The following is a 27,716-nucleotide window of genomic DNA, read 5'->3' as shown; positions in this document are numbered from 1 at the left end:
GGCTTGACTGCACTACATGAAAAAAAAACAACAGCGTTTAACACATTTACACATCTGAACACAGTACTAAAAAACACATTGCATTAGGGGCCTAACAAAAGAAAATGGGAGACATAAACTAGCACCACATATACACAAGGTGGCACTGTTCTCCCATGATACATATACACGTCTTCAGTATTCTGCCTTTCCCAGGGCTGCTGTTTGCACCATTTTTAACTGAACTATTTAGATTTAGAATTACTATTACTATGAAAACCATAAATAGTTCCTTTGTTTATTCTCAAAATGGGAAATTTTCACTTTTAAGTCTCTGCACATACATAATTATTCCTCTAATAATGAATTGCAAGCGTCCTGATAAAAATGCATGATATTCACCATTATTTGTAATCATGATATTTTTCATTAAAAAGAAAAAGGAAATATGCTTTAACCTACTTTTATTTTGAATTAGCAATAAAAAGTTCAGCTAACTGATAACTTTAAAAAAAGGATTTTTTTTCCAATAGTCAAAATTCAAATAAAAAATGTTCAGTTCAGATGAAAATCTGAACAAAAGATTTTCACTTATTTTTTCCAACTTAAACAATGAGAAAAAGATAGTATAATCTCAGAGCTTTTGAAACATAAGAATTAAAGTATGAAACTTAAGATCCAAAGCTGTATTTTTAACTAGCCATGCTCAGTATCAGTTAAATTCAAATCAATTCTGTAAGTAGTACAACATGTAGAAGTTAACAATAAAAAATATTTCAAGGACTTTTTTTGTGCTAGTTAAAATCCTTATTATCTGGTTGTGTGTCTAATTATTTCAAGATCCAGATAACCTAAACAAATTCATGTAAGTGAAGCAAAAAAGAAAAGCGATGAGAAAGATACCAAGATTTGATCAGTAAAACAGATATATCCTTGAAAAGCTATGCTACAGAAAATTCCTATAAATGAAATAATATTCTTACTGGCTTTCTTTTCTTTTAATTGAAACTCAGTTCTCATTAGAAATATAAAGAAAGGCCCAATGAATACTGTTTAATTCTAAATTTAATTTAAATTGCATATGCTTTAAAATAAATTCAAAACAATGTTCCTGTCTAGTCTACAAGTCCTACAAAATTATTTCTAAAAACTCAATACCAAATTCCCATAAAACTAATTACAATGCTTACTGCCTCAATCTAACAGTGCAACTAATTTCCTTTCAAATACTTTAGTTAATCTAAACAGCTTAGTTATAAGTGCAATAATTTATGTGTCCTATAACAGAAAGCCTGTTTATAAAAAAATAGAAAAAAATCAAAAGACATGGATAGGTTATCACCACTTAATTAACACTGCTACAAATTTCATGGTTCCAAGATTGTTAAAACATCTGACTTAGAAAATAGATAAATACCATCAGGTTTTGATAGCTTGACACCATGAAACATCTGAAATCATAGAATATTTCCTCTTGCCCTGATTAAAATTCACCAAGCTACCTCTTCTAATTATACTTTATTCCCTACAGAAAAAAACTGGCCAATTGAAATGGCCAGGGGGCTTGACAATTTTTTCTCATCATGAATTAGTCTAGTGGCATTCTAATTAACTTTGGTCACTAGTAAGGGTAGTCAACGTGAGTCAGGCTACCTAAATATGACTGATGTCGGACCCTGACAAGATCAGGTTTCTGGACAGGTCATGATATATCCCTGCCCTCTAGACAGTAAGATGTCGTGCAAAACCAGGACATTATCACACAACACTTTGAACTTCAACATGCATTTCAATCTTCCCTCAATATCCTCATTGTAAGTTTTGAAACTCTAGTTGCCATAATAAAATTGTGATCCTTCTGTGTAATAAATCATTAATCAACTTTCTAACTTTTTTCCAATGTGATAGTATAAAATGGATTAAATATAAGATTTAAGACATAGAAAGCTGTTAGTCAGAATATGGAGAAAAGGAACCTACATGCCATTCTGGTAAGCGATTCCACAGAGAAATCACGTGCTATGTTTTCACAGGTAATGCCATTTCTATGATCCACCTATACAGCTCCTGAGTATATATTTAGAACAAATTCACACACAATTCTATAAGGGAACATGTTTGATACATGGAGCACCCTTTGTAAGAGTAGGTGGAGACATCACTAAAGCAATGAGTACACGGTAAGTAAATTTCCGTGAAATACTATGCGGCAATCAGAGCTGAGGTAGACAGATACACATACAGGAACATGAAGAGATTTTTTTTCTACAATGGTGAACAAAAAAGGAGAAACAGTAAGATAGACAGCATAATACTATTTAAGCAAATTAAAAATATACACACTAAATAACAGAATAGTTTACAAAACACATATACATATATTCAAGGACATCATGGGTTGCCCATGAGAGGGGGCTGTCACAGTGCCTGTGTCATGTACCTGCCTTCATCTCATCACGCGGGCATTGTATCACCTCATATCATCACAAGAAGGGTGAGTACAGTACGATAAGATACTTTGAGAAAGATCACATAACTTTTATTACAGCAAATTGTTGTAATTGTTCTTATTAATAGTTATAGTTGTTAATCACTTACTGTGCCTAGTTTGTAAATTAAACTTTGTCATAGGTATGTATGTATCGGAAAAAACAGCATATACAGGGTTCGGTACGATCCGAGGTTTCAGGCATCCACTGGGAGTCTTGAAATGTGTCCCCCGTGGATAAAGGGGACTACTATAAAAACAATTAGTCACTCGTGCTTGTAGTAGTACATATTCGAACTATTTTGTGCTAGAGCAGGGATGCACACATGCACACACTCACACAGGCTTGGTACCCGACATTCTGGAGGCCTAGAAAGGCACAACCATACTACTGGTTACCCTCATCATGTACTGGGTACATGATTTACTCATCATGTAAAGGAGGAAAACAACCCAAGTCAGTATCACAGAGTTGTCTTAGCAGAAGACAAAGAACAAGGATATATACTTCCCTTGACCATTTGTGGTCCCTGGACTATAGTTTAATTTCATGACTTGTTCCCTCCACTGTCCACTTGTAATCTAATTAATGTGGTAATTTAGGCAACCAATTCCAGACTTGACTACCAACCGCGAAAATGCCAATTCACTTTCATTGTTCCCTCCCTGCTTGCCAGTAATTGGAAGAGGAATTGTATGGCAAGCTTATTATACTGACCAATCTGTAAGTGACCAAATATCATTTCTTTTATTTCTACAAAAATATGAATGTCTCCAAATATCTCTGTCATTTTAATACAGAAACCAAGCTTTTGAGTTCTCTCTCTTAGCTGTCCTCCAGGGGAGAGCTCACCAAAACTCTTGGCATGACCCTAAAAAGGCCAAGGCTGACATCCATACCTGCTTGACATACATAGTATTCTTGCTGTAACAAGTTTTTGTTTGTTTATTTTACTTAAAATAAGCAGCAGCAGCCCTTTCTACTTTAAATGACAGATAGTTGGAATTGTTACCTTTGCTTCTTTCAAACCCACAGATAAAAAAATGAACCCAACAAAGTTTGGGGAGAAAAAGAAAAATTAAAACCAGAACCTAATCATAACAGAGGTGCCCAAACTTCTTGGGAGTGTAATAATCCCCTTGGGTACTCATCTGAAAAGCAGAGTCCTAGATGTCCCTCTAGACCTAGCCAATAATTAGAATCTCTAGCAGTGCGGGTGTCAGAATGTACATTTTAAACAAGCATCCCCAAAACACTCTGATGCAGGCCACCCACAGACCACACCTAGGTAAGCACTGCTGTCAGACAGGAGGGCAAGTTGAGAGCAGAAGCCTGAGCTGCTGAATAGCAAAAAGGGATATAAAGCCCTAATGTAATAAAATCAAGTTGCTCTCACTCAAACTTTATCCAAATCAGGAGGCACTGGGATTGAGGGAGGGAGGGAAGGGATTGAGGGAAGGAAGGAAGGGAGAGAGGGAGGGAGGGAGGCAGGGAGGGAGGGAGACTATAAACTCACTGCATTGTAGCAATGGATGGATCTGAGTTGAGTTTTGCAAGAGACAACAGAACAGCAAGAGGGAAATTAGGGGCACTCACATGTGGAAGACAAGGGAAATGGGTAACAGGAAATGGAGGTTTAGTTACATGACAGGGGAGGTAGGCAGGTCTACACCCAAATTTTACAAAGGATGATCCTGGAAGGGGGAATGAAAGCAATACAGAGATAATATTTTCTGATCTAAATTTCAGGCAAGTTGACCTGTTATAAAATTCTTCCTAGCTTATACATAATGTTAAAAGGGTTACAAAGCATAAAAACTAAGACAATGATTTATCAAATAACTTGTCTTTAGCACAATCATATATTTACTCGAATTCCAATATATGTGGTCAGTGGAGGCAGCAGTGGCCAAAAATCTCTTCACTCGGATTCGGGATCCTTTCCTCCCTAACTCATAGGTGGTAGTTATTAGAAATGTGTTCTGCTAAAATGCCATGGTTGCCATTGAGTACCACCTACCTCTTACTGTGCTTTTACCTTCAGAAACGATTTCAGCACTGGATTCGTGTTACTCCTTTTATACAGTTTACTGCAACAGTCATAGTATTGCAGAAGACTGTAACGCTAGGGGTTTTACAGTCATTATTTCATTTCCTTTTCACATTAATCCAAATGATGTAGGTGTTATTACCCCTACTAAAACATGAGAAAACAAGTTCAGAAATATTAAGTCAATTTTCCAGGGTCACACAAACAGTACATGATACAACTAGGATTGAAATCTTGGTCTTTGGCTCCACACACCTTAACTACCAATGATTTCAATATGCTCACTGACTGCCACACAAGGAGTACACATATCATAAAAGCTCCAAGAATGTAGTGTACCTCTCTAGCTAGGAGGAGATGGCTTCACTGTGGTGGCATCTAAACTTGCAATTACTTTGGAAAACAGTAGAAATTCAATAATCAAGCAGAAACAGAAAAGCGCAAGTTTTTTCCCATGCTAGTAAATAGCCCAAGTTGGCTGAAGCATAGAGCATATGCAAGAAAGTCACGGAGGACAGCTGAGAGCCTTAAATGCTGTTATTACTTCAATAATCAATAGGGAGCAATAGGATCAAAACAGTAGTTTCCATGTTCCATGCTGCCACCCAAAGTAAAAATCTAACATTATTGGGCCGGCCGAGTGGCGCGATGGTTAAGAACTGGCTTGGGACGCCAGAGGGCCCCGGTTCGGATCCCACATATGAGGGCCAGTGACATTGCCCTCTACAGCTAAGATGCTGAACAACAGCTCAACCTGGAGCTGGGCTGCCATGAGTCGCCGGCGATGGCGTAGGCTGCAGCCCCTGTGGCAGTGGGTTGCCATGGGCTACCGTGTGTAGCCAGCATGAGCGGCCAGCAGCCACAGTGAGCGGCCGTCCAGAAGCTGGCAACTGATGTGCCTCACCCGGGAAGAGCGCAATGATGGTGCCAACTTGGGCCAGTGAAGCAACGTCCTCCACAACTAGAATGAAGAACAAAATGACAGCAAGTTGTCTGTTCCCCTTCCCCCAATTCCCCAGCACTGTTCCCATCCCCCCAATTCCCCAATAAATAAAAAAATTTAAAAAAAAATCTAACATTATCTGCTTTAAAATGTTGCTGGCTCTCCAATGTGAATGACATTCCAATTCTTTAACATAGCATACAATGGCCTTTGCAATCTGGTTCCAAACTATATTTTCACCTTCCTTAACAGCTATTCTTCCAGCCACACTAAACGTTATCACAATTCCTCATACATACCATGCCTTCTAGGTCTGCCTATCTTTGCTCTTCTTATATAGCCCTGTCAGAAATGCCCGTCTCTCTCTAGAGACCTCCTATTTATCCATCAAGAACCAGTCCAAAAGTCACTTTTCCTATAAAGCCTTTCATACCTTCCTCAAGAGAAATTTATGGCTCCTTCTGTATAATTGATTACAGCATTTACTACATCATATCTCCCACATGTCTATACATATCCACTGGACTGTCAATCAATTCTGAAATGTTAGGATGCAGCACGGCATCAGCAGGCAGCAAATACTCACAATTTCTCGGAACAAAAGATTGGTCTGGCAATGGAATGAAGACTCATTTGAAGGGGTGAAAATAAAGAAAAGGAGACCAAACTAGATGGGAGACAATTAAGATTTCATCTAGGTTGGTGTCAATGGAAGAAAAAAAATTGTCTTGAGAATCCAAACTAATAGAATCTATCTGATTTGTCAATGGACTGAATAAAGGAGAGGGAATGGAGCTCATAAGGCCTATGACTGAGATGAGTGTCTAAATAATGGTGGAAACTAACAGAAAAGAATGGAGTGCTGGGGTTGAAGGCTAAAATAATGGCCTTATACAAGCATGCTAGGTTGGAGAAATCAGCAAAACACTTAGACAGAAATGTCTAATATTTTTAAATGTGAAAATGGATGTTGAGAGAGTTAGAAATATTAAAAGTTCCCCCAATAGTGGTAAAAGCTAATACAGTCCTAATAGATGAGATTATTAAGAAATAAAATGTAAAAGAAAGGACTGAAAATTAATCTTCAGATTTGGTAAATTTAGGAACCAGAAGGAAGAAAAGTCAGCAAACGCATGTTTGTGGGAAGAGAATCAAGACAGTGCGATAGCACGGGGGCTAAGGAGAGAGATGAGACTATCTACCAGGTATTGGGAAACAGTCAAGAGTATGACTACGGATTTGACAATTAGGCTGTTGATGGCTTTTAAGAGGGCCGTTTCACAGTGATATAGGCAGAGAACAATTTCAAAAGCTTATCTGTCCATGCTTTTAAGAAGCAGGAAAAGTCAATAAAGAAAGACTGATGACCCAAAAGAGAAAATAAATAACTCGTGGAGCAAGATTCTGGAGAAGGAATCATCAAACAAGATGCACAGATGATCTGGCTGTGACATCTTTCAGTGCATGATAGCCAGAGTTAGTTCAGCTCATTTGGCCTGGGCAATGTCTGTACTAAGATCACCGCCACTTCTTTGCAGGCAATAGCTGATTAGAGCAATGCAGACATTGACCCAGCTACCGAGAACAGGAGGATTCAATTCATGGCTACTGGCTGAATATCCTGGAGGAGTGGGGTGACTATATTTTACCATTTGGACAGGAGAGCAGAAAAGGCTGACCTGCTTAAAGAAACATGCAGCAGATACTAGCAAGAAGTGACGCTAGCAAGAAACCTGATGGCTGTCTGGCTCTTAGCTCTAATTCCATCTGGAGGCCAACCTCCATTCCTATCCTTGGGTTCTTTGGTGACCCTGTACTCTTATGATGAAGTCTCCTTTTCTGTTTTAACCTAGCTCAACTTACATTTGTAACTAAAAGTCCTAATTAATACACATACTAAAGAACAAGAATTTCTTTTTAAAGTGGTAACCACTTGTATAGAATATAAAGGTAGGCATAGCAAACTAGAATGTACTTTCTGAAAATAATGGCATATGGCAGGTAAGAATTTGGAAATAAAACCAAAATCAAACTAGCAATCTAATAGTTATGTTGTGAAGTTACAAGTACTTTGTGAAGACAAAGCAGACAAAATACTACCTGGAAATCAAGACCAATCTACCAGAATGAAAGTAGAACCTCTGATTTCAAAAAATACAGATTTTTTAAAATTTTACTTCAAGAAGAGATTACCACTATGTCAAAATATCAAGACATTCAGATAAAAATGTCCAAGAATTAAAAATGTGGAAATGCAGATTAAAGAAATTAGATATTAACTTAAAATTTCCCCCCAATAGTGGTGAAAGCTAATATAGATTTTACTTCAAAAATGAAGTTACTGATTTTCTTTAAAATTCATAAAAAAATGAGATGGACTAATATTAGATGGAGAAAAGGATAAATGGTTAGATATGTAATAAGCAAAATGTTGATGGTAGAATTTAGGTGGTTGGTATATAAGTATTTATTGCAAAATTCAATTTTGCAGTATGTTTAAATTTTTTCAAAATAGTATGACAGGGAGAAGAAAGCTGCTGACACTATAATCCTTAAAGTGCATCACCTCATATAGAGGGATTACCCAAATAGGAAGTATGAGCTATCAGAGTAAGTGTGGCTTGTACATTATTCACTGATAAGTGGTTCCGATTGGCACATCTAAGCCAGCTGCCTCAGCTCTCTTATCCTCATCAACTCGGAGGTCCAAGGAGGGTTAAGCACTGTGTCCTAGACTCCCTATCGTCATGTTTTGGTTTCCCCTTAGCAACTCAGGCCAAAACATCTAATTTCCTTTCATCTGAATTTCTGGAAAGCTGCTTTCTTAAATTATAAGATATAAGTCTGCTAACACATGATGGCAATCTTTCTCCTAGGATTCCAATCATTTCCAATTCTTTATTCTTGGTCAGAATTAAGTCCAAACAAGCAGTTGTCCTTTATTTCTCATAGATAGAGAAAACTACATGATGTGTTCCAATGCTCTTCGACCCATCAAAACCCTTTTTTAAAATGTGCCATAAGGAAATTTTTAAGGATTTAATTGTACAAAGTTTATCATAACATTCTTTATAATAGAAAAAATTGGAAACAAATATAACACAGTACAGGTTAAATTTGTAGCACCTAGATATAATACAATACTTATTGATTCACTGAACACGAATGCTACACATTAATGTTTCTTGACATGGAAAGTTATACACAAGACAGCGAGTACAAAATGGTTTCAAGAGCCAGCCCCCAACCCAGCCTGCAGGTGAAAGCGGGCACCAAATCTGAGTTTGCATCAAACTCACCCACCCAGACGATTTCCTGAGAATCACCCCAGTCAACTTGTGCACAGGCCAAAGTCTCTTTTAGTGGTTGTTACCCACAAGCAGCTGGCCTTGGCCCAATACTGTGGATTTCCCTAAAATCTCTGAAAGGTCCAAAACCCCCCTAAAGAAGCAGCAGCTGACCTCAGCATGTCCTGTACCTCTTGCTAAGCGGCCCCCAGCTAGCAGCAGCCAACCTCGGTTCACAGCTTAGCCTCTCCCAGGCACCTCCAAGCCCAGCACAGGTAGCTACCAACTGCTGACCACTTTGTAGGTCCTACCAGGTGGCCCCAGGCTGAGCACACACAGCAGCTGACCTGGGCCTGCACCAGAGCTCCTCCTAAGAGGTCTCAGAACCAATACATCTGGCGGCTGGCTTCAGACCACACCAAAGCACCACCCAATTAGCTCCACAAACAATACACCCAAAGGGTGGACTCAGCAGCACCAGGGCCCCACTAAAGTGAATCCCGCTCCATAGAGTTAGCCCCGACACAAAAACCTGTCCACTGTAATCCTTATAGCCAGTCAGCCTAAGGGCCAATCCCACCCACTGACATGCCAACAACAATCAAGGCTCAGCTGCAACAGGAGGACACACACAACCCACACAAGGGACAGCCCCGCAGTACCTGGCTCAGGTGACCAGGAGGCTGTGCCAATGGGCCCCATAGGACACCTACTACATAAGGCCACATTGCCAAGACTGGGAGACGTAGCAAATCTACCTAACATGTAAAAACAAACACATGGAGGCAGCCAAAATGAGGAAATGAAGAAACATGTCCCAAATGAAAGAACAGGCCAAAACTCCAGAAAAAGACCTAAATAAAACGGAGGCAAGCAGTTTTTCAGATGCAAAGTTCAAAACAGTGGTTGTAAAGGTGCTCAATGATCTTAGAAGAAGAATATATGAAATCAGTGAGAACTTACACAAAGAGATAGAAACCATAAAAAAGAACCAATCAGAATTGAAGAATACAATAACTGAAATGAAGACTACATTAGATAGAATAGCAGATTAAATGAAGTAGAGCGCTGAATTAGCAATCTGGAATACAAGGTAGCAGAAAACACCCAATCAGAGCAGCAAAAAAGAAAAAGAATAAAAAACAAAATGAGGAGAGTTTACGGGACCTCTGGGACAACATCAAGTATAACAATATTCGCATTATAAAGGTAACAGAAGGAGAAGAGCGAGAACAAGGAATTGAAAACCTATTTGAAAAAAATGACAGAAAACTTCCCTAACCTGGTGAAGGAAATAGACATACAAGCCCAGGAAGTGCAGAGTCCCAAACAAGATGAACCCCAAGAGGTTCACACCAACATACATCATAATTAAAATGTCAAAGGTTAAAGAAAAAGAGAGAATCTTAAAAGCACCAAGACAAAAGCAGTTACATACATGACAGTCCCATAAGACTGTCAGCTGATTTCTCAACAGAAACTTTGCAGGCCAGAAGAGATTGGCATGATATATTCAATGTGATGAAAAGTAATGACCTACAACTAAGATTACTCTACTCAGCAAGGCTATCATTTAGAATCGAAGGAGACATAAAAAGCTTCCCAGACAAGAAAAAGCTACATCACCACCTAACCAGTATTTACAAGAAATGTTAAAGGGACTTATTTACGAAGAAAAAGAGATAAAAAATAGGACAAATAAAATGGCAATAACTGCATACCTATCAATTATTACTTTAAATATAAATGGATTAAATGCTCCAATCAAAGGGCACAAGATCACTGAATGGAGAAGGAAACAAGTCCCATGTATGTGCTGTCTATAGACGCCCACTTTTAAAAGATGCACACAGACTGAAAGTAAAGGGATAGAAAAAGATATTTCATGCAAGTGTAAATGAAAAAAAGCTGGGATAGCAATACTTATATCAGACAAAACAGACTTTAAAACAAAGGCTATAACAACAAAGAAGGACATTTTGTATACAATAACCAAGATATGAAAGCAACCTAAGTGTCCATCAATAGACGATTGGATAAAGAAGCTCTGGTATATACATACAACCGGCTATTTCTCAGGCATAAAAAAGAACAAAATTTTACTGTTTGCAACAACATGGATAGACCTAGAGGATATTATGACAAGTGAAATAAGTCAGACAAAGAAAGACAAATACCATATGATTTCACTTATATGTGGAGTCTAAAGAACAGAATAAATGCACAAACAAAACAAAAACAATCTCATAGATACAGAGAACAAACGGGTGGTTGCCAGAAGGAAGGAGGAGGGCTGGGTAAAAAAGGGGAAGGAATTAAGAAGGGGAGATTGGAAATTACAAAACAGTCAGGAGGATGTGAAGTGCAGCATAGGGAATAGTCAATAATATTGTAATAACTATGTATGGTGCCAGATAAGTACAACATGTACTGGGAAATCATTTCGTAAGTTATACAAATGTCTAACCACTATGTTGTGAACATGAAATTAATATAATATTGAATGTCAACTGTGATTTAAAATTCTTTAATTAAAAAGTCTTAAATATAAACGGATTTTTTTATATTCAAGACATTATTATAGCATGACATTCCACATATAAGTGTCATATCTAAAAAATGCCAAAAATACTGTTGTGGTTATCTCTTAATCAGTTTGGATGTTTGCCTTCATTTTATCTATTATTTTCTATTTTTTTCTGCAACAAAGATGTATAGCATTTCAGAATAAATTATTTATCCTTCCACTTCTTTATAATTGTAAAATAACTGCCAAATATCCTGCTGCTATCAGAATAAGACTTTTAAAATTAGTCTAGATAAATGAAGGCTCCCATCATTACTAGTCAACTGCCATACCAGTTTTACAAACTGTATTATATTGTCCACATTCTTCTACCATAGTACTTCTGATTATATTCTTATCCAAATGCTTTCATCAACGCTCTCAGATTTAAGAATTTTTGCATAACATCTTGACATAGAACCGTGTTCACCATTCCCCTCCCGTACCTCTGTTATAGCACCTAGCACCTTGCAGTAATAGAAGACACATCAGTCTTCCTTAGTAGATCTGGAAGTCCCAGAAGGCAAAACTAATGTGCTAATCCTCCCCAGTGCTTAACACATAGAAGACGCTGACTAAATTGCCAATAAACTTGGGTAGATGAAATTTCAAACAAGTGAGGAGATGGCAAGAGAGTATCTAGCTGATTTAAATGAATTAAAGTCTCCTGACTTTTACAACACAATATTACAACACGATACTTAACAGTATGACTTTAGAGTTATCATTCATAACGTGATAAATCATGGGAAAGAGGTAACAGACAATAGCCCAATGCCTCCTCCCCACAATTCTCAAAAAAAAATCCCCAAAACAATAGACCCTGAAGACTAGTGTCATTCATACAAGCAAAGGTCTTCCAGAGATTGGCACAAGGAAAGGTTGTGGAAGCTAGAAAATGTGTCGTAAATGAAAGACCTTGCCTAAAACAGAAGTGGCAGGTAAATTAGAAGCTGAGGTTTAAAGGTACAGACTTTAAACAGTGATTGGGGATGTGGGGTTACAAACTGACCCCTGCTGCACTAGTCTCCTTGCTACTCTCCCAACATGCCCCATGTGCGCCGCCCCAGGGTATTTGCATACACTGTCCCTCTGCCTGGAACGCTCATTCAGCTACATGCCCACACTGCTCAACTCCCTCATCCCCTTCAAATGTCTGCTCAAATGTCATGTTCTCCAGTGACTTCCTATTTAAAATTTAAACTCAACCTCCTTACTCTGCTCCACTTTTTCTTTTTTCCATAGCACTTATCACAGTCTAACAAACTTACTTTACTTATTACGTTTAGTTAATTATTCATTTCACCCATTAGAATGTAAGCTCCACGAGAGCAGAGATATTTGTTCATTTTGCTCCCTAATGTAGCCCAAGCACCTAGAACATAAGTGACTGATAAATTATTTCTGAATGCACAAATTCAAAGAAAGACTGTAAAGAAAAAAATGAACAGGACTTGGTGATGTCAGTACAATATCAAGAAAAAAGCTCTAGACGAGATAAAAGATCTGGATTCAAACCTAAGCTCTAGAATTATTTTCTGGCAAGTGTCTATGAACTTCAGTTACTAATCTGTAAAATGGGTGGTTGTGAGGATAAGCTAAGATACACATGAGTAGCAGGGTGATTACAGAATTAACTGTTAATTTGAATAAATTAATTCAAAGCAAGTTTACTCTTAAAAGAAAAGAATGGAAACAAGTTCAAGAGTAAGGGTTGAAGGATGTGACTATAGGACTGGTACTAAGAGAAGAAAACCCAGAAAAATAACTTCATCTGAGAGTGAAAAAGGATAATGAGTTAGATTTTAACCTACAGCTATGCTGTCCAACATGGTTATCTCTGGCCACATATGCCTATTTAAATTTTAATTAATTAAAATTCAATAAAACTAAAAATTCAGCAGCTCTGTTACACTAGCCATATTTCAAGTGCTTAATGGCCACATGTGTTTAGTGGCAACCATATTGGACAGTGCAGATTACAGAACAGTTCCATCAGCATAGAAGCTTCTAGTGGACATAGCTGATTTATGAAATTTGAGCTGACAGCACAATAGAATTCAAGTGGGTATCATTTTAATATCCCTGGTGCTAGATACCTGTCAAGTTCAAATATCTTTAAAAGAAATGCAAAATCTAACCACATAATCAATCTGAGTGGGCGCTGCAAACTGTGAATATCACAAATAATTCATATTACTTGATTACAAGGGCCTGGGATGCATGAACACTCCCTACTTGATGGCATGAGGTCATTGACATGGCAACTATAACTAGAATTTGGACCGTCCTGAAGTTGCCAACAAGAATTTGGTCATCATCCTGGCCCAAGCCTCTGGTTAGTAAATTCAAGTATCCTGGCAAAGCCAAATATTACATGCAATACAATAGTTTTCTTAGTGAGTGATAAGATAATACCTAGGGCTCCAAATCTCATCTGAGAGGCAAAACCCCATTGTCAAAAGTAACTGCAGTTACCTAGAATGGTAATAGCCTTTCTTAATGAGTAAGCATATTTCAACTACAGAAAGATCCAGAATGAAATATACAAATACTTAAAAGATTAAAAGTCAGATGTTAATGTATTTGTTTTAAGAAAGCTATGCAAAAATTGATGTTTTATATATATACAAAATTTAAGAGAATCTGGTCTGTAAGAATGACTGACTTATAACAAATTTAAAATATACAATTGAGTAATAGCTTTAAACTTGTGATTTTAAGCTGAAATATTTTAGGTTCATAAATAACATTTGAACATTCAAAAGACTTTAAGGTCATTGTGTTTACAAATTCAATTTCATATGTTCATAAGAATGATTTAATACCTAGGAGCATTTTGTTTATTACCTCAGATAATTAATGTACTTAAGAAAATTGAACATACTAAATACTAATTTAATTATTTTAGCCTATTTCTAAGCAGTAATATCTGTGAAAACACTGGTCTGATATGTACTTCATATGAAATAAATAATAAATAAATGGTGTGTATAAAATACAGTAAATTAAACAATTAGTAACATTCTTAATCAGATACTCTTGATCCGAACCAAAAGAGTTTATAACCTCTGGAAAAAGCACCATAGAATAGTTCTGACTAATGCAAACCATAATGAGGTTGGAGTGAAAATTTCCAACTGAGAAAGCGGTTATCAGTATGGAGAGGCAGATGTCAACAAGGGATTTTTTTCTTCTCTTTTTCATAACATTATGATAGCTTTGAAAAAAATCCAAAACCAAGGCATAAAAATGTCACATACTTAACTGACATTCACTATGATTTTTAAGAATCTAAAACTATATTCACAAGCAAGATAAAAAAGAAACTGTTCATGGAGTAACACGCACTTGAAGGAAAACGAGGATCCAAAAGTATCCCCTCACCCTCAAAACTCTGCTCAGGAACTTCAAATAACGAGAATATATGTTCCTGGACAGAAGTAATTAGGACCAACTCACAGGAAATCACGTGACAAGTGCAACAAGTTTTGGCAGGTCAGCCCTCTTAAGTGTCCACATTCCTCAGGACTCAATCATCCCTTTTCTATTTTCACCATCTCCAAACCCCCATGGCATTTAGTCACATAATTTTCAGTATGACCTAATGCACTAACTTCCAAAACCAAATCCATCCTTTCCTCTCTATTCTCACTGCCATCATCTTGGTTTAATCCTTCATTATTTCTCACCTCTTCTACTACAACTGCCTCCCCTAATTAATCTATGTTCATCCTCATCCCTCTCCAATCTATTCTTAACAGTCAGCTGGAGTGATTTCTCTCAAATCCAAACCCAGTCTGATTAGGTCCCTTCCCAGTTCAATTCCTTCAAGGGCTCTCCATCGCCTAGCCCCTTCCGCTGCTTCATGTTTCCTCATTACACTGAACACCATCTGACATACAGTACTTCATTACTTGTTTGTTCACTACCTCCACTACAACTTAGAATGCTATGTCCATAATGGCACGGTTTTTGTTCACTGCTATATGTTGCACAGTAAGCACTCAAACATGCATGCATGAATGAGTGAATGAATGAAAGGACTGATGAGCTACAGGCCAAAGGCCTCCATGACCTGCCAGGGCCCCCCTTTTCACTTTTCCCCCACCTCTACCTATACAGAATTGCTTAATTACCTGAATATGCACTTTCATGTCCCCTTGCTTTGCCATATGCAATTGCCTTTGCCTGAATACAAACTCTCCTCACCATCCAATCAACCTGCCATAGTGTCATCCATATTTTAAAACCATCTCCAGAAAGCTTCCTGTAACTCCCTAGAGAAAGTATATCACTTCCTTTCCTTTGTGCTACAGTGGCACTACTCAAACTGTGCTGGAACGTGTACCTCCCTTGCTGGATTCTGAATTCTTAATAGGCCAAAACCTATTATTCATCTCTTTATCTCCAATGCCTAGGACAACACCTGTCATAAAGCAACTACTCTATAAATGTTGAGTGAATTAACATATGCATGACTATTCTCTAAGAGAAATGAAAACACAGCATTTTAAGAAGTCACTCTTCCAATTTCATGATGATAACCAGCCATGAGATAAAAGAAGTAACAACCAATGACATCGCCCAAGGTAATAAAAGAGAAGGAATTATACAAAGAACACACATCACCAAACAATCCAAAATAACTGACACACACATTTTATTAGATATACATGCTGGCTTCTTCTTGCTCCATCATTTGCCTTTCCTAAAAGGGAGAGCTGGGGTGAACAATATATTAAGTAGATCACTCTCTGAGGAAGCTTTTGATATTCATATAAGTTTTTATGTTCCCTCATATCCTGATTTAAACTTCAAAATAGTTGTATAGGGCTAGATTTTACAACTAACCACACACCCTGAACCAAAAACCAAAGCTTTATAATCTAGGCCATCAATGGATTACAGCTGTGCTTCAGACCATGGAGCAACCGCAGGGGCCCCCAGACCAATCACCTTCAGCCATGGGAAGCCTCATTTATTATCCCAAATGTGCCTTACAAACCTCACTATAGACCAAGGCCCCTAAATCCAACCCTAAGGAACACACCTGCCCTACCTAATTAGTTCTAAGGAGCATGAGTATAAATGGACACTCACACACAGATGCATACAAATGAATAGACATAAATGTACATGAAGCTGTTTAGAAAACTCAGATTTTAAACCCAATGATGGCTAATGTAGTATCAGGTGAAGCCAGAGGCCAAGATGTGATCTTTGATTCCTCCCTCCCCACCATTCAGTAACCAAGTTACAGAAAATGTACCTCCTATTATTTTTTCAAATAGGTTGCCTACTCTCAAGGCTATGCTCAGATACTAGTTCAGAATTGTAGCATTTCTCATTGGGAATACAGTCTCCTGATTGATCTCCCAGTCTCTGGACTCAATGAAAATTGTATCTACCCTTTGTGGAGGGGTTATGTAATCAGCATTGCACTTGATCACTTAACTTTATATTTTTCAATTCTCACAGCAACACTGCCAAGCAGGAATTACTGTCCTCATTTTCACAGATGAGAAGCTCTGAGAGAGGTTAAGTGACTTGCCCAAGGTCACACAGCTGGAATTGTGTAGTAGAAATTCAAGCTCAGGTCTATGTTCCCATGTTTAACCTTCTTCAATTCAGCCCCAATGTGATCTTTCTAAAAGGTAAACGTAATCATGTTTCCCCTCACATAAAATCCTGGAAAGAGGACCTGTATCTCCAGCCCTCATCCCCTGTCATTCTCACCCTTTCTGTCACACTTAACTCCCAGTAGTTCCCTAATCTGTTTGTCCCGGCTTTACCTGTAAACACACTTTTTCTGACAAAAACACTTGGCAGGCTACTTCCAACACAAACTTCAAGATTTAGTCAGATAATCCTTATTCTGGAAAGCCTTTGCCCTAACAAATTCTTACCCAAAACTAAATTAAGTGACCATTTGCTATAGTTATCAGCTAGTTTCTTATTACACTGTATTATAACTTTACCTTATTAGGCTAATAGTCTTAAGAGCAAACATTGACTTTTTAAATCTCTGTATTCCTAGTACAATGTGTATGTAGCAAAGATTCAATGAGAGCGGAATTAATTAATTAATCAGCAGCAGTGCAGTTTAAGAACTAGGCCCTAAAGTTAATCTGATGTGCTCTCCAATTCTAACCTGCCACACAGTATACCTGCCAAGCCTGCAGCAGGCTTGTAAAATCTGTTTAATTTCATTTGTAAAATAGGAGGCAAATGCACCTACCTCATAGTTTGGAGGGGAGTAAAAGAAATAATAGATTTAGCACAATCACTGGCACATTGAAAGTATACATTAACCATTAGCAACATTTTTTTTTTTCACTCTCAAAGCTTATCCACACTGACAAAGTCACATCTCCGGAAAAATAGCTTATCGTAGCAGCTTCCATGAGAGCTGTGTTTTCTCCAAAAAGTTGGAAGCAAGATCCAGGGAACATCCTCATCCACAGACAAGGGTGTTTCAGCTTCTGGTTACAGAAGAGTTCAGTAGCTACCATCACACCCTAAAATCACTAACTATGTCTGCAGTTTATTGCTTCCTACCCACCCCTCGGTTTCCTCTCTCAAAGTCAAATACCATCCCACTACGCAAGCAGAAACCTGCCCCACAGGAACCTGTCAGTCCCTTATTACAGGAACCACTTTCCCCCCCGCACCCAGGCTTGAGCGAATTATAAGAGATCCATCATCTAGTACAAACTTAGAACTCCTCGAAGGATCATAATAGAACCCCTTCTATCCATTCCAAGACCTTAGCCCTCCAAAGTATTAATTCAAGACAGAGAATGGATTCCTGGTATTAAGAATCCAAGAAAAGGGGTCCTCTTAAAGGCTCCCCCAATAAGAGTTCTTCAGGTCTGCTACTCTCAAACAGTTACCCAAATCCACACTCCATCCCGCCCCCTTCCTGACCACTCGTAAATCCAGGGTCTCGTCCACTCACTCTTGAAAGAGTGATGGGTCAGTACTTTCAGGGACCGCGATGACTTCCGCCCACCCGTGTCACCTCCCTTCCCACCTCGCCCGTGCCCTCCCGCAGCACAGGCGCGGCCTGGTCCATCGCCGCCAGCTGGCTCCACAGAGCCTCTACTCACCGCTTCTTGGGGATGGTACCTGACTCCTGCGCGGCGGGAGTGGCCGTGGGCGCCGCCGTGGCAGCCGACGCGGCTTTCCGCGCTTTGCACTCATTGGTACTCAGAGCGTCCTGGGGCTGGCCCAGCAGATGGCCCGAGAGAACCCGCAGCCTCCGCGCGGCACGATCCCGGTCCGGGTCCCGGTTCCGATCCGCTGCAGAGCCGGAGCCAGCGCCCGTCCCGCCTGCTGCAGCCGCCGCCTCCGCCTCCGCCATGGCTTCCGCCTTGTGCCGCCGCCCGGGACCGCTGGGCGCGGGTGAAAGGTCACTCGAAGCGGCGCCCGGCGCGACCATTCGCTGCGGCGCATCCCGGCAGCCACCGCGGCGACTGGGCGGCGGGTGCCATGCGCCTGGAGCTTCACATTCTCAGCTCCCGCCCACCGCGCCCGCCCTCCTCTGCAGTCACGCCTCCGGCGGTGTGCACCTGCAGAGCAGGTGAGTTTGAACCGTCCCCGAGCTGATCCAACTCGGGCTAGGCTGGACCAGGAGCCAAACCACAAGCGTCCCCAAAATGCCCTAGTACCCTGGGTGGTATCCTCGGATGTAGCCTGGGCCTCTGGAGTAGCTTTCGGGGGCAGAAACATTCGTAGAGCAAGAGGCGTGAGCGGTGCTGCTAAATGTGACAGCAGAACTAGCGCATCCTTTCCCTGAATGAGTTTCTATTGCTCCACCTCTGCCCCCACTCCCTAAAGTAACTCAAACTGACTCGTTGCCTATAACCATTAGAGGAAATAGCTATCATTTTCTCGTCGCCTACTTCGTGCCTGGCACTGTGCTTAATGCTAGATCTCAAGTAAGTAATCTCCATTTTACAGATGAAAAAAAAATGAAACTCAAAGACATTAACTTGTCCAAGGGCATGTAGCTAGTAAATGCTAAAACAACTTAGGTTCTCTCTCCATTTGCTATGGGATGCCAGGCCCTTCCTTATCCTAATGGAGGCAGAGATTTTTATTGCTACAGATAAAATTACCCAACAGCTGTTCTTAAGACTTCTTGCTTGTCTACAAATTGACTTCATTTCTGGAGACTAGCACTTGGCGAAAGTAGGAGGGAGGATCTTTTAGGACAGTGCTCCTCAACGGTTCTTAGCCAGTGGATTAGATTGCAGAACTCACCATCAGATGTAAAGTTCCTTTTTGCATAATGCCCAATTCAAAGACGCCTTGGGAATGGTAAGAAAAAGGATTGCCATAAGGATTCCAAGCCCAATGAAGTCACTCACCACTAGCTCTGGAAAAAGTTAAGACATTTGAGGAGTTATTGACTAATACAAAAGCTCTTTACTAGTGATTGAGAAAATTCAGGCAATAGGAGGACTTGATTTGTATGTCAGATCTACAGATCTTAAGAGATAGTTCAGCATTAAATATCTAGTCTTGCTCTACAGTCACTGAGCCCAACTCCTTTTAGCTGCTGTTTCTAACCGCTGTACTCTTCCTAGAGGAAGTCATTGGCTATTTCAAATTAGCTAGGAGTGAAGAAAGGGGACAGGAGTAGGAGTACATTGCTAAGTGCTCTAAGAAGAAAGGCTCCTCAAGTTCAAGAGTTCAGCAACTGTAGTTATCGGGCTTCTCACACCCTTTAGATGTTACTAGAACAACATTAAAGCACCAACTAGCATGTTTGCTTGCATTCATGTAAAATGAGTAGATTTCTTGCCAAAATACTATATGAGCAACACAGAATCTTTTTGGAATGAAACAGGTCTATTAATTTTTGCTGGACTTCCAGAGAGCTCAATCTACCACTACTGGCATGTTTTAAATGTAAATGTAGTTAACTAACATCTTTTTAGTCTTGTCCAAATTGAGATATAGGCGTGCTTCTTGCCAACTCTCAAGAGCCAAATTTATAAATTTTGCAGATATCAACAGAATAAAAAAAATCCTTTACTCGTGAGTGATAAAAAGATTGATGTAAAGCAAAATTATACACCAGTGGAAAAACTACTGATTGTATTTCAAATATGTGTAATAAAATACATATAGGCAGTAAAAACATTTGTTGAGAGCCTATTATGTACCTAATTCATTACTATGTGCTATGACATAGAAAGTATTAAAGCCAATGCTTCGTCTGTAATGATATAATCAGGCTAATTAGGATATATGTTGGAAAAAACTGTGATACTATTGGGTGAAATAAGTGTGATGCAGCTGGTTTCCAATGCCTTCTGCTTACAAGAACAAAGCCCAAGCAGAGTGCCCTGAAATTTATTTCATGCTACCTAAGAGGAACGAATGTTTCACTTGTGGCATGGTCCATTGAGATGTTTATGATTCCCCCAAAAAGCAAAACTTCAGTGAATATCACATTTAGGAGGGCCTCAATGAACCCCTGGAACACTTGGCCCTTGATAAACCTAGATCCTCATGGAGAGCTAACCACATGCACAGAAACAATGATGTGTGGAATTTTAAATGGAGTGACCTTTATTTGCATTTATGACATCTCTTCTAATATGAAAAACAATAAAGTCTAAATAGGATAGATTAATTCCTAAAACATGCACCGAAATTTTTTTTTACTGATTTTCATCACTCCTTGAGCTTCTGAGTGATCCCTGAATAAAGGAAATCTTGCAATTTTACATATTTTTATTATAAAATATAATGCAGAGAAAAGTGAACCAATGCATAAATTACCACAGATCAAACACCACGTAACTTTCATCTAGGTCAAGAAATAGAACACTGCCAGCCCTCCAGAAATCCCCCTTGCGCCCTCTCCCAATCACTTCACCCTCCCTACTTACCAAAGATAACTACTGTCCTGAGTTTTATGATAGGCATTTTCTGTTTTTCTTTATGGTTTTAACAATTTAGCATGCATTCCTTGTTTGTTTGCATTTATATAAATGGAATCATATAGTATTCTTTTGTATCTGGTTTCTTTCACTCAACATTGCATTTATGAGATTCGTACATATTGTTGCATGTAGTTGTAGTACATTCATTTTCTTTGCTATATAGTATTCCATTGAATGCATATACCAGGGTTTATCTATTCTATGGTTAATGGACATTTGAGTTTTTTCCAGTTTGGAGCTATTGTGAATGAGTTTGCTATGAACATTCTTGCATATGTCTCCAGATGGACATATAGATGAATTTTTGTTTAGTAGCCATCTAAGAATGGAATTGCTAGGTCATAGAGTATGCATATGTTTAATAGATAATGAAATGCCAAACTGTTTTCCAAAAGAATTGTACAAAACCTACCATTCCAGCAGCAATATGAGAGTTCCCATTGCTTTGACAAGTGTTATTGCCAAGCTAGTTGGTTTTAGCTATTATATACTGTTATCTTATTGTGGGTTTAATTTGCATTTCCCTGATTACCAGTGCAATCGAGTGCCTTTTTTGTATATTTGTTGGCCATTTGTATAGCATCTTTTGTGAATGTGTAATGGGTAAATTTCCTGTATTACCTTTGAGGCCTTATTATTTTTCCTTTCATGTTTGTATCCACAATTTACCTGAAATTGATTGTTTATGCTGTAGATCACACTTTTTTTTTTCCATATGAGTTTACAGCTGTCTCAGCACTACTTGTTGAAAAGATCTTGTTCTGCTTTGCCACCTTTGTCATAAATCAAGTGTCCATATAACGTTGGTCTATTTCTGGGCTCTCTATTCCATTGGTCTACTTATTTACCTTATGCCAGTATTACACTGTTTTAACCATTGTATACGTATTCTTTTAGACCTTTTACATATAATTATATCATTTGTGAATAATAGCAGTTGATTCCTAACTTTACAATCCTAGTACTTCTTTTTCTTCCCTTACAAACCTTATACAGTACTTTTTTTTCTTGCCTTATCCAACTGACTACGCCCTCCAAAACAGTGTTAAATAGAAGTTGGGATAGTGGCCCCATCTCCTTGTTCCTAATTTCAAAGGGAAGTTTCTCAACATTACACTATTGTTTGAAGTGGGTTGCTTTTTTTAAAATGAACTTTTTAGCAGATTAAACAACTCCCTTTCAAATCCTAGTTTGCTGAGAGTTTTTATCATGAATGGATTTTGAATTTTATCAGATGTTTTTTCTGCATCTGTCGAGATGATCATGTGATTTTTCTCCTTTATTTTGTTAGTATGGTAATTTACATGGATTGATTGTCCACTGTTCAACCAACTTTGTAATGCTGGCACAAACCTAACCTGGTCATATATTGGCCATTTTATATGTTACTGAATATAGTGTATTAAAATTTTGTTTAAGAGTTTGTATCTGTGTGTATATGTAAAGTTGGTCTATTATTTTCCTTTTCTAACAGGAACATCTCAGTTTTTGTTGGCCCCATGAAACAGGCTAGTGAGGACTTCTTTGTTTTCTAATCTTAGGAAGAGTTTATCGTATAAGCCTGATCATTATTACTTAAATGTTTGTTAGAATTCACCAAAGAAATCTTGAGGTTTTTTATGGGGAGGTTTTTATTTATGGATTAAATAGTTTAATGCTATTTGAATTTTTTATTTCTACTTGTTTCAGTCTTCCACAGTGTTTTCTATCTAATTGTCTGCTTCATTTACATTTTCAAATTTATTGACAGTTTTTCATAGTATCTTCTATTATTGTTTTAATGTCTATAGGATCTGTGGTAATGTCCCACTTTTCATTCCCTACATTGGTTATTTTGCGCTCTCGCTCTCTCTCTCTCCCTCTGTCTTTTAATCAGTTTTCCAGGCATTAATCAATTTTATTGCTTTTTAAAGGGCCAACTATTGACTTTGTTGATCCCATTATATGTATGCTTTTTAATATTAATTTCTGCTAATATTCCTTGTCATTTCTATCTTCTACCTTTTTTTTCTAATTTCTTGAAATGAATGCTTTGTTCGTTGATTTCTCAGACTTTTGTGTGTGTGTGTTTGTTTTCTAATATATATGCACTTAGGGCTATAAATTTCTCTCTAAGCAATTAATTTCATTCATGCAAGTTTTAATAATAGTATTTCCATTATTATTCTGCTCTAAATAGTTTGTATTTGAAAAGAATAAATATTCTCTTTTGTTTTGGGTTATAATGTTCCCCAAATACAAATGACTGACCTAATGGTTGTGTTGTTCCAAGTTTTTATATCCTAACTGGTATTTTGTCAACTTATTTTGTCAGTTATTGAAGTATGTTAAACTCCCCAACTATTATTATGGATTTATTTATTTTTCCTGTCCTGCTAATTTTTGCTTTCTGTACTTTGAAGCTATATATTAGATATATCTAAACTATATTTTCCTGATGAATTGAAACTTTTATAATTACTAAATATCCCTCTTTGTCTATAATCGTATCTTAAAATTTATCTATACCGTGTGTGTGTGTGTGTGTGTGTGTGTGTGTGTGTGTGTGTTCCTATCCTATAGCTCTTAATCTTTCTATAACCAGATATTTTAAATGTGTTTCTTATAAACAGCATTTAGGTGTTTTCTTTTAAGCAGTCTAAGCATATAATTCTGGATCATTTAGCCCATTTAAATTTAATTGACTTATAATATATTTGGTGTAAGATCACTAGCCTCATTGCCAGACAGACTTGGGTTTGAAGATTGTCTCTACCATTGACCAGATGTGTTGTCTTGAGCTTGTCACATTAATATCTCTGGGCTTGGCACCTTATCTGTAAAATCAGGATAGTAATGACTACTTCCCAGGTGTATTAAAGGATTAATGAGCAAAACTATAGTAACTTCTAAGGGCTATTATGGAAATAGGAGTAAGGCTGGTATCAGGAAGACAGCCTTCCTGGAAAAGATAATCCATATTAGGAGAAAAAGAAATAAGGTTAAATAGGTAATATGAAACCAAATTATGGGAATATTGAAAACATATCAGAGAAGTAAAAAGTTGATCTGGTGGGAGCTATTGTAAGTTCTTGAGCAGGGGATTAGCATGACAAGCCTGTAAAGACCACTCACTACTCATTCTCAAGTGGATATCAGCCTGTCAGGGATACCTGAGAAACTGTTGGCAGTTAGAAAAAGAAGCTGTACCAGCAAATGATAAAGACCTAAAAAACTACTACAAAAAGAAGTTAACAATATTTTTGAATGACAGGAAAGCATCCAATTGTGGTTAACTGCCTACTCCAGTAAAGGGCACTGAGTTAGCGCCTAAGTAAAGATATTTAAAGTGAAAGTGGCTAGAGGTGGCTCTGTGTTCTGTTGTTATCTATTTCAGGATGTCACAATCACACTAATGTATATAGGGTAAGGAGAAACTGACTTAATTAGCCAAATCACTGGGGTAGAGTTGAAAGTATTTTATATTCTTTTACTGCTCTGCTACTAACTTATGCAATCTAAAATTCTTTGTTTCTTGATTGCTTCATATTTCAGGTAGGAACAATTTCTGATGCCCTACCTCTCCGATTTATTGTAAAATGATAAATATGTGAGTATTTTGGAAACCAAAATCAAAAGTCACTTTAAGATAATTATTTTCTTTGGAACATATAAAATTGAGATTTGATATTTATCAATTAGTACTCTGAAGCAGTAAACTTTTAAGCAAACTTTTAAAGTTTTTAAGTAAACTTAAACTTTTTGGTCTCTAAGATTCCTTTATAATCTTAAAAATCAATACCCCTAGAGAGCTTTTGTTTATGTTTCTATCTACCTACCTACCTACCTATACCATATTAGAGATTAAAATTGAAAAGTATTTAAAATATTTCTTCTTCAATTTATTTTAAAATAATAATGATAAACCAACCAATACATATTAATATAAATAATATATTTTTATTAAAAATAACTATATTTTCCATGAAAAAAGAGAATAGAATGCCATTACATTTTTGCAAATCTCTTTAATCCCTATCAGGCTTAATAGAAGACAGCTGGATTCTCATACCTGCTTCACATTCAATCTGTTGAGATATCACATGCCATGTAACTGCTATAAAACTCCACTTTAGGGCTGGCCGAGTGTCGTGTTGGTTAAGAGCTGGCTTGGGATGCCAGAGGGACCCGGTTTGGATCCCACATATGAGGGCCAGTGACACTGCCCTTTACAGCTAAGATGCTGAACAACAGCTCAACCTGGAGCTGGGCTGCCATGAGTCGCCGTCGACGGCAGGTGGGTTGCCATGGGCTGCTGTGTGTAACCAGCAGCCAGCATGAGTGGCCAGCAGCCGCAGTGAGTGGCCATCCAGAAGCTGGCAACTGATCTGCCTCACCCGGGAAGAGCGCAATGATGGTGCCAACTTGTGCCAGTGAAGCAACGTCCTCCACAACTAGACTGAAGAACAAAAGGACAGCAACTTGTCTGTTCCTCTTCCCCCAATTCCCCAATAAAAAAAAAAATCTTAAAAAAAAACAAACAAAAAAACTCCACTTTACACTCATGAGAGAATGAGAGTGAATAAGACAAATAATGTCTTAGTTTTATTATGAAAATAGTTTTGATCTTGCTGACCCCTGAAAGAGTTTCGAAGACCCACAAGGGTTTCCAGGCCACATCTTGAGAACTGCTACTTTAAAGTATTTCTATAGATGTCCGCTAAAACGATTGCTAAGGAAGCTCTAGATAACTGGATACTAAAAGAAGTTAATGCTATTGCCACAAAGAAGTAGTATGCAATGCCATTAAACAAACTTGTCAAAAATATTTAAGGCATAATTTCATATTTTAATATGCTGTATCTGAAATATATATACTTTTAATTTCATACAATCACATTTTGAAAGTGATTCCTACATTTTAAAATCAAATTTCCAGATCCAATTCGTGTATGAGGGGGCAGAGTCGAAATCCAAATTACTGACATGTTAATTATAGTCAGTTCTAACACTTTTTATTTATGATGAGCATGTGATCCATAAGCAGCTTTTAAGACCATTCATTGAATCGCAGTTCGGGTTAGAAGGAGTTGCCTGTGTAGAGCAGGGTCATAGGATGAGCCTCCGGAGAGCAGGTAGCAGGATGGTGGAGGGATGAACATCAAGAAACCTCCTACAGGGAAGCAGTGCGCCAGCTGGAAAAACGTGACACCAGATGCAACAATAATCAGGGAGAGAGTTAGGCCTCACAGCAGCCGGATGTTCTGCAAAAGGGAGGAGAAGATGTCTGAGTGAATGAGCCACTTTGTATGCTGGTTCTGGGTGGTGTTTATAAAGCACCCTAAGGGTCAGGAAAAGCAGCCTTCAGTGGTTACCCGCTGGCCTGCCCTTTTGCACCTTGGCTACAAGTACATTTGTAGTCACAGGAAGCACCATCCCAAGTTCTAACCATGATTTTCTAAAGACTACTCCATAGCTGACGGAGTTTGTTTATTATAACCAACCTACGGATCTCCCAGCTCCCCAACAGATCATAAAATGTCAGGAAAAACATTGCAGAAACCCAGAATTCAGGATGTGAAGACATGAAATCGCCATTAAAATGTGTGAAAATTCAGTTTTACCTTATGAGAAATTATAAAATATAGGTTGATGACCAGTTGTGCAACTTGCCTAAACTAAAAACATATTTCAGCTAAATCACATTTCCTTAGAACAAATTGGTGAAAACAACAGGTAAGCTCCAGCTTTGAAATGAGATTGTTAAAATTACTTTGTCTTATGAAATATGATGTGTTGGATTTGCAACTAAATAATCCATTGTGAGCAGGGAGGCAGCAAGAGGATTGGAGAACAGAGCAGACAGAATTGGCCTCGTTAAAGCTGGGTGATGGCTACATGAAGGTTCATAGTCTCTCTAATTTTGTATATGTTTCACATTTTCCATAATAAAAAGTTTATGAATTATATTTAAAATTTTAACTTTTCCTTTTTTATTACTGTTTCAAAACAATCAATGCAGATTATAAAAAACCTAGAAAGTGTAAAGAAGGGGGAAAAAATCCTAGTATGTGTGACCTTTCCTAACTCAAATATCAACTATACTAATAATGTCACTCCATAAATGAAAATTGATCAGTGGACCTAGCAGCCTCAACTTGTCCTTAACTTTAATGCCATGATTTGTCCAGTATCAATGGAAACTGGTATTACCCCATGTTTGTGAAAGTGAGGAATGATTTTAAAAAAAACAACAAAACCCCAGCTACGGAACACATTGTGTTAGTTAATCCAGCAATTGTGATAATTGCAAGGTCAAGTTAACCAATGTGAGTAAATAGATACCTTAGAGTAATATGTTTATCCTCCACAATTTGAATGAACTCCTTCAGGAAACCAAGACATTATCAGGTCAATTATTTTCTACAGTAGCTTTGCAAAACACCTTGAAAAGCACTGAT

General features: G+C 38.0%; 1 protein-coding gene across 1 annotated transcript in view; it reads right to left on the bottom strand.

Moving 5' to 3' along the window:
- Positions 1-18,821, bottom strand: part of AGPS (alkylglycerone phosphate synthase) — a 124,927-nt gene extending 106,106 nt beyond the window's left edge. The window contains exon 1 of the mRNA XM_019654018.1: positions 18,427-18,821. Coding sequence (XP_019509563.1) covers positions 18,427-18,758 — 332 coding nt within the window. The 5' untranslated portion in view covers positions 18,759-18,821. The remainder of the gene's footprint in view (positions 1-18,426) is intronic.
- Positions 18,822-27,716: the final 8,895 nt, after the last annotated feature.

This window comes from Hipposideros armiger, unplaced genomic scaffold (genome assembly GCF_001890085.2).
Source record: "Hipposideros armiger isolate ML-2016 unplaced genomic scaffold, ASM189008v1 scaffold_212, whole genome shotgun sequence".
Lineage (NCBI taxonomy): Eukaryota > Metazoa > Chordata > Mammalia > Chiroptera > Hipposideridae > Hipposideros > Hipposideros armiger.
Note: the sequence above shows the minus strand (reverse complement) of the source record. Positions and strands in the feature narration are given on the sequence as shown.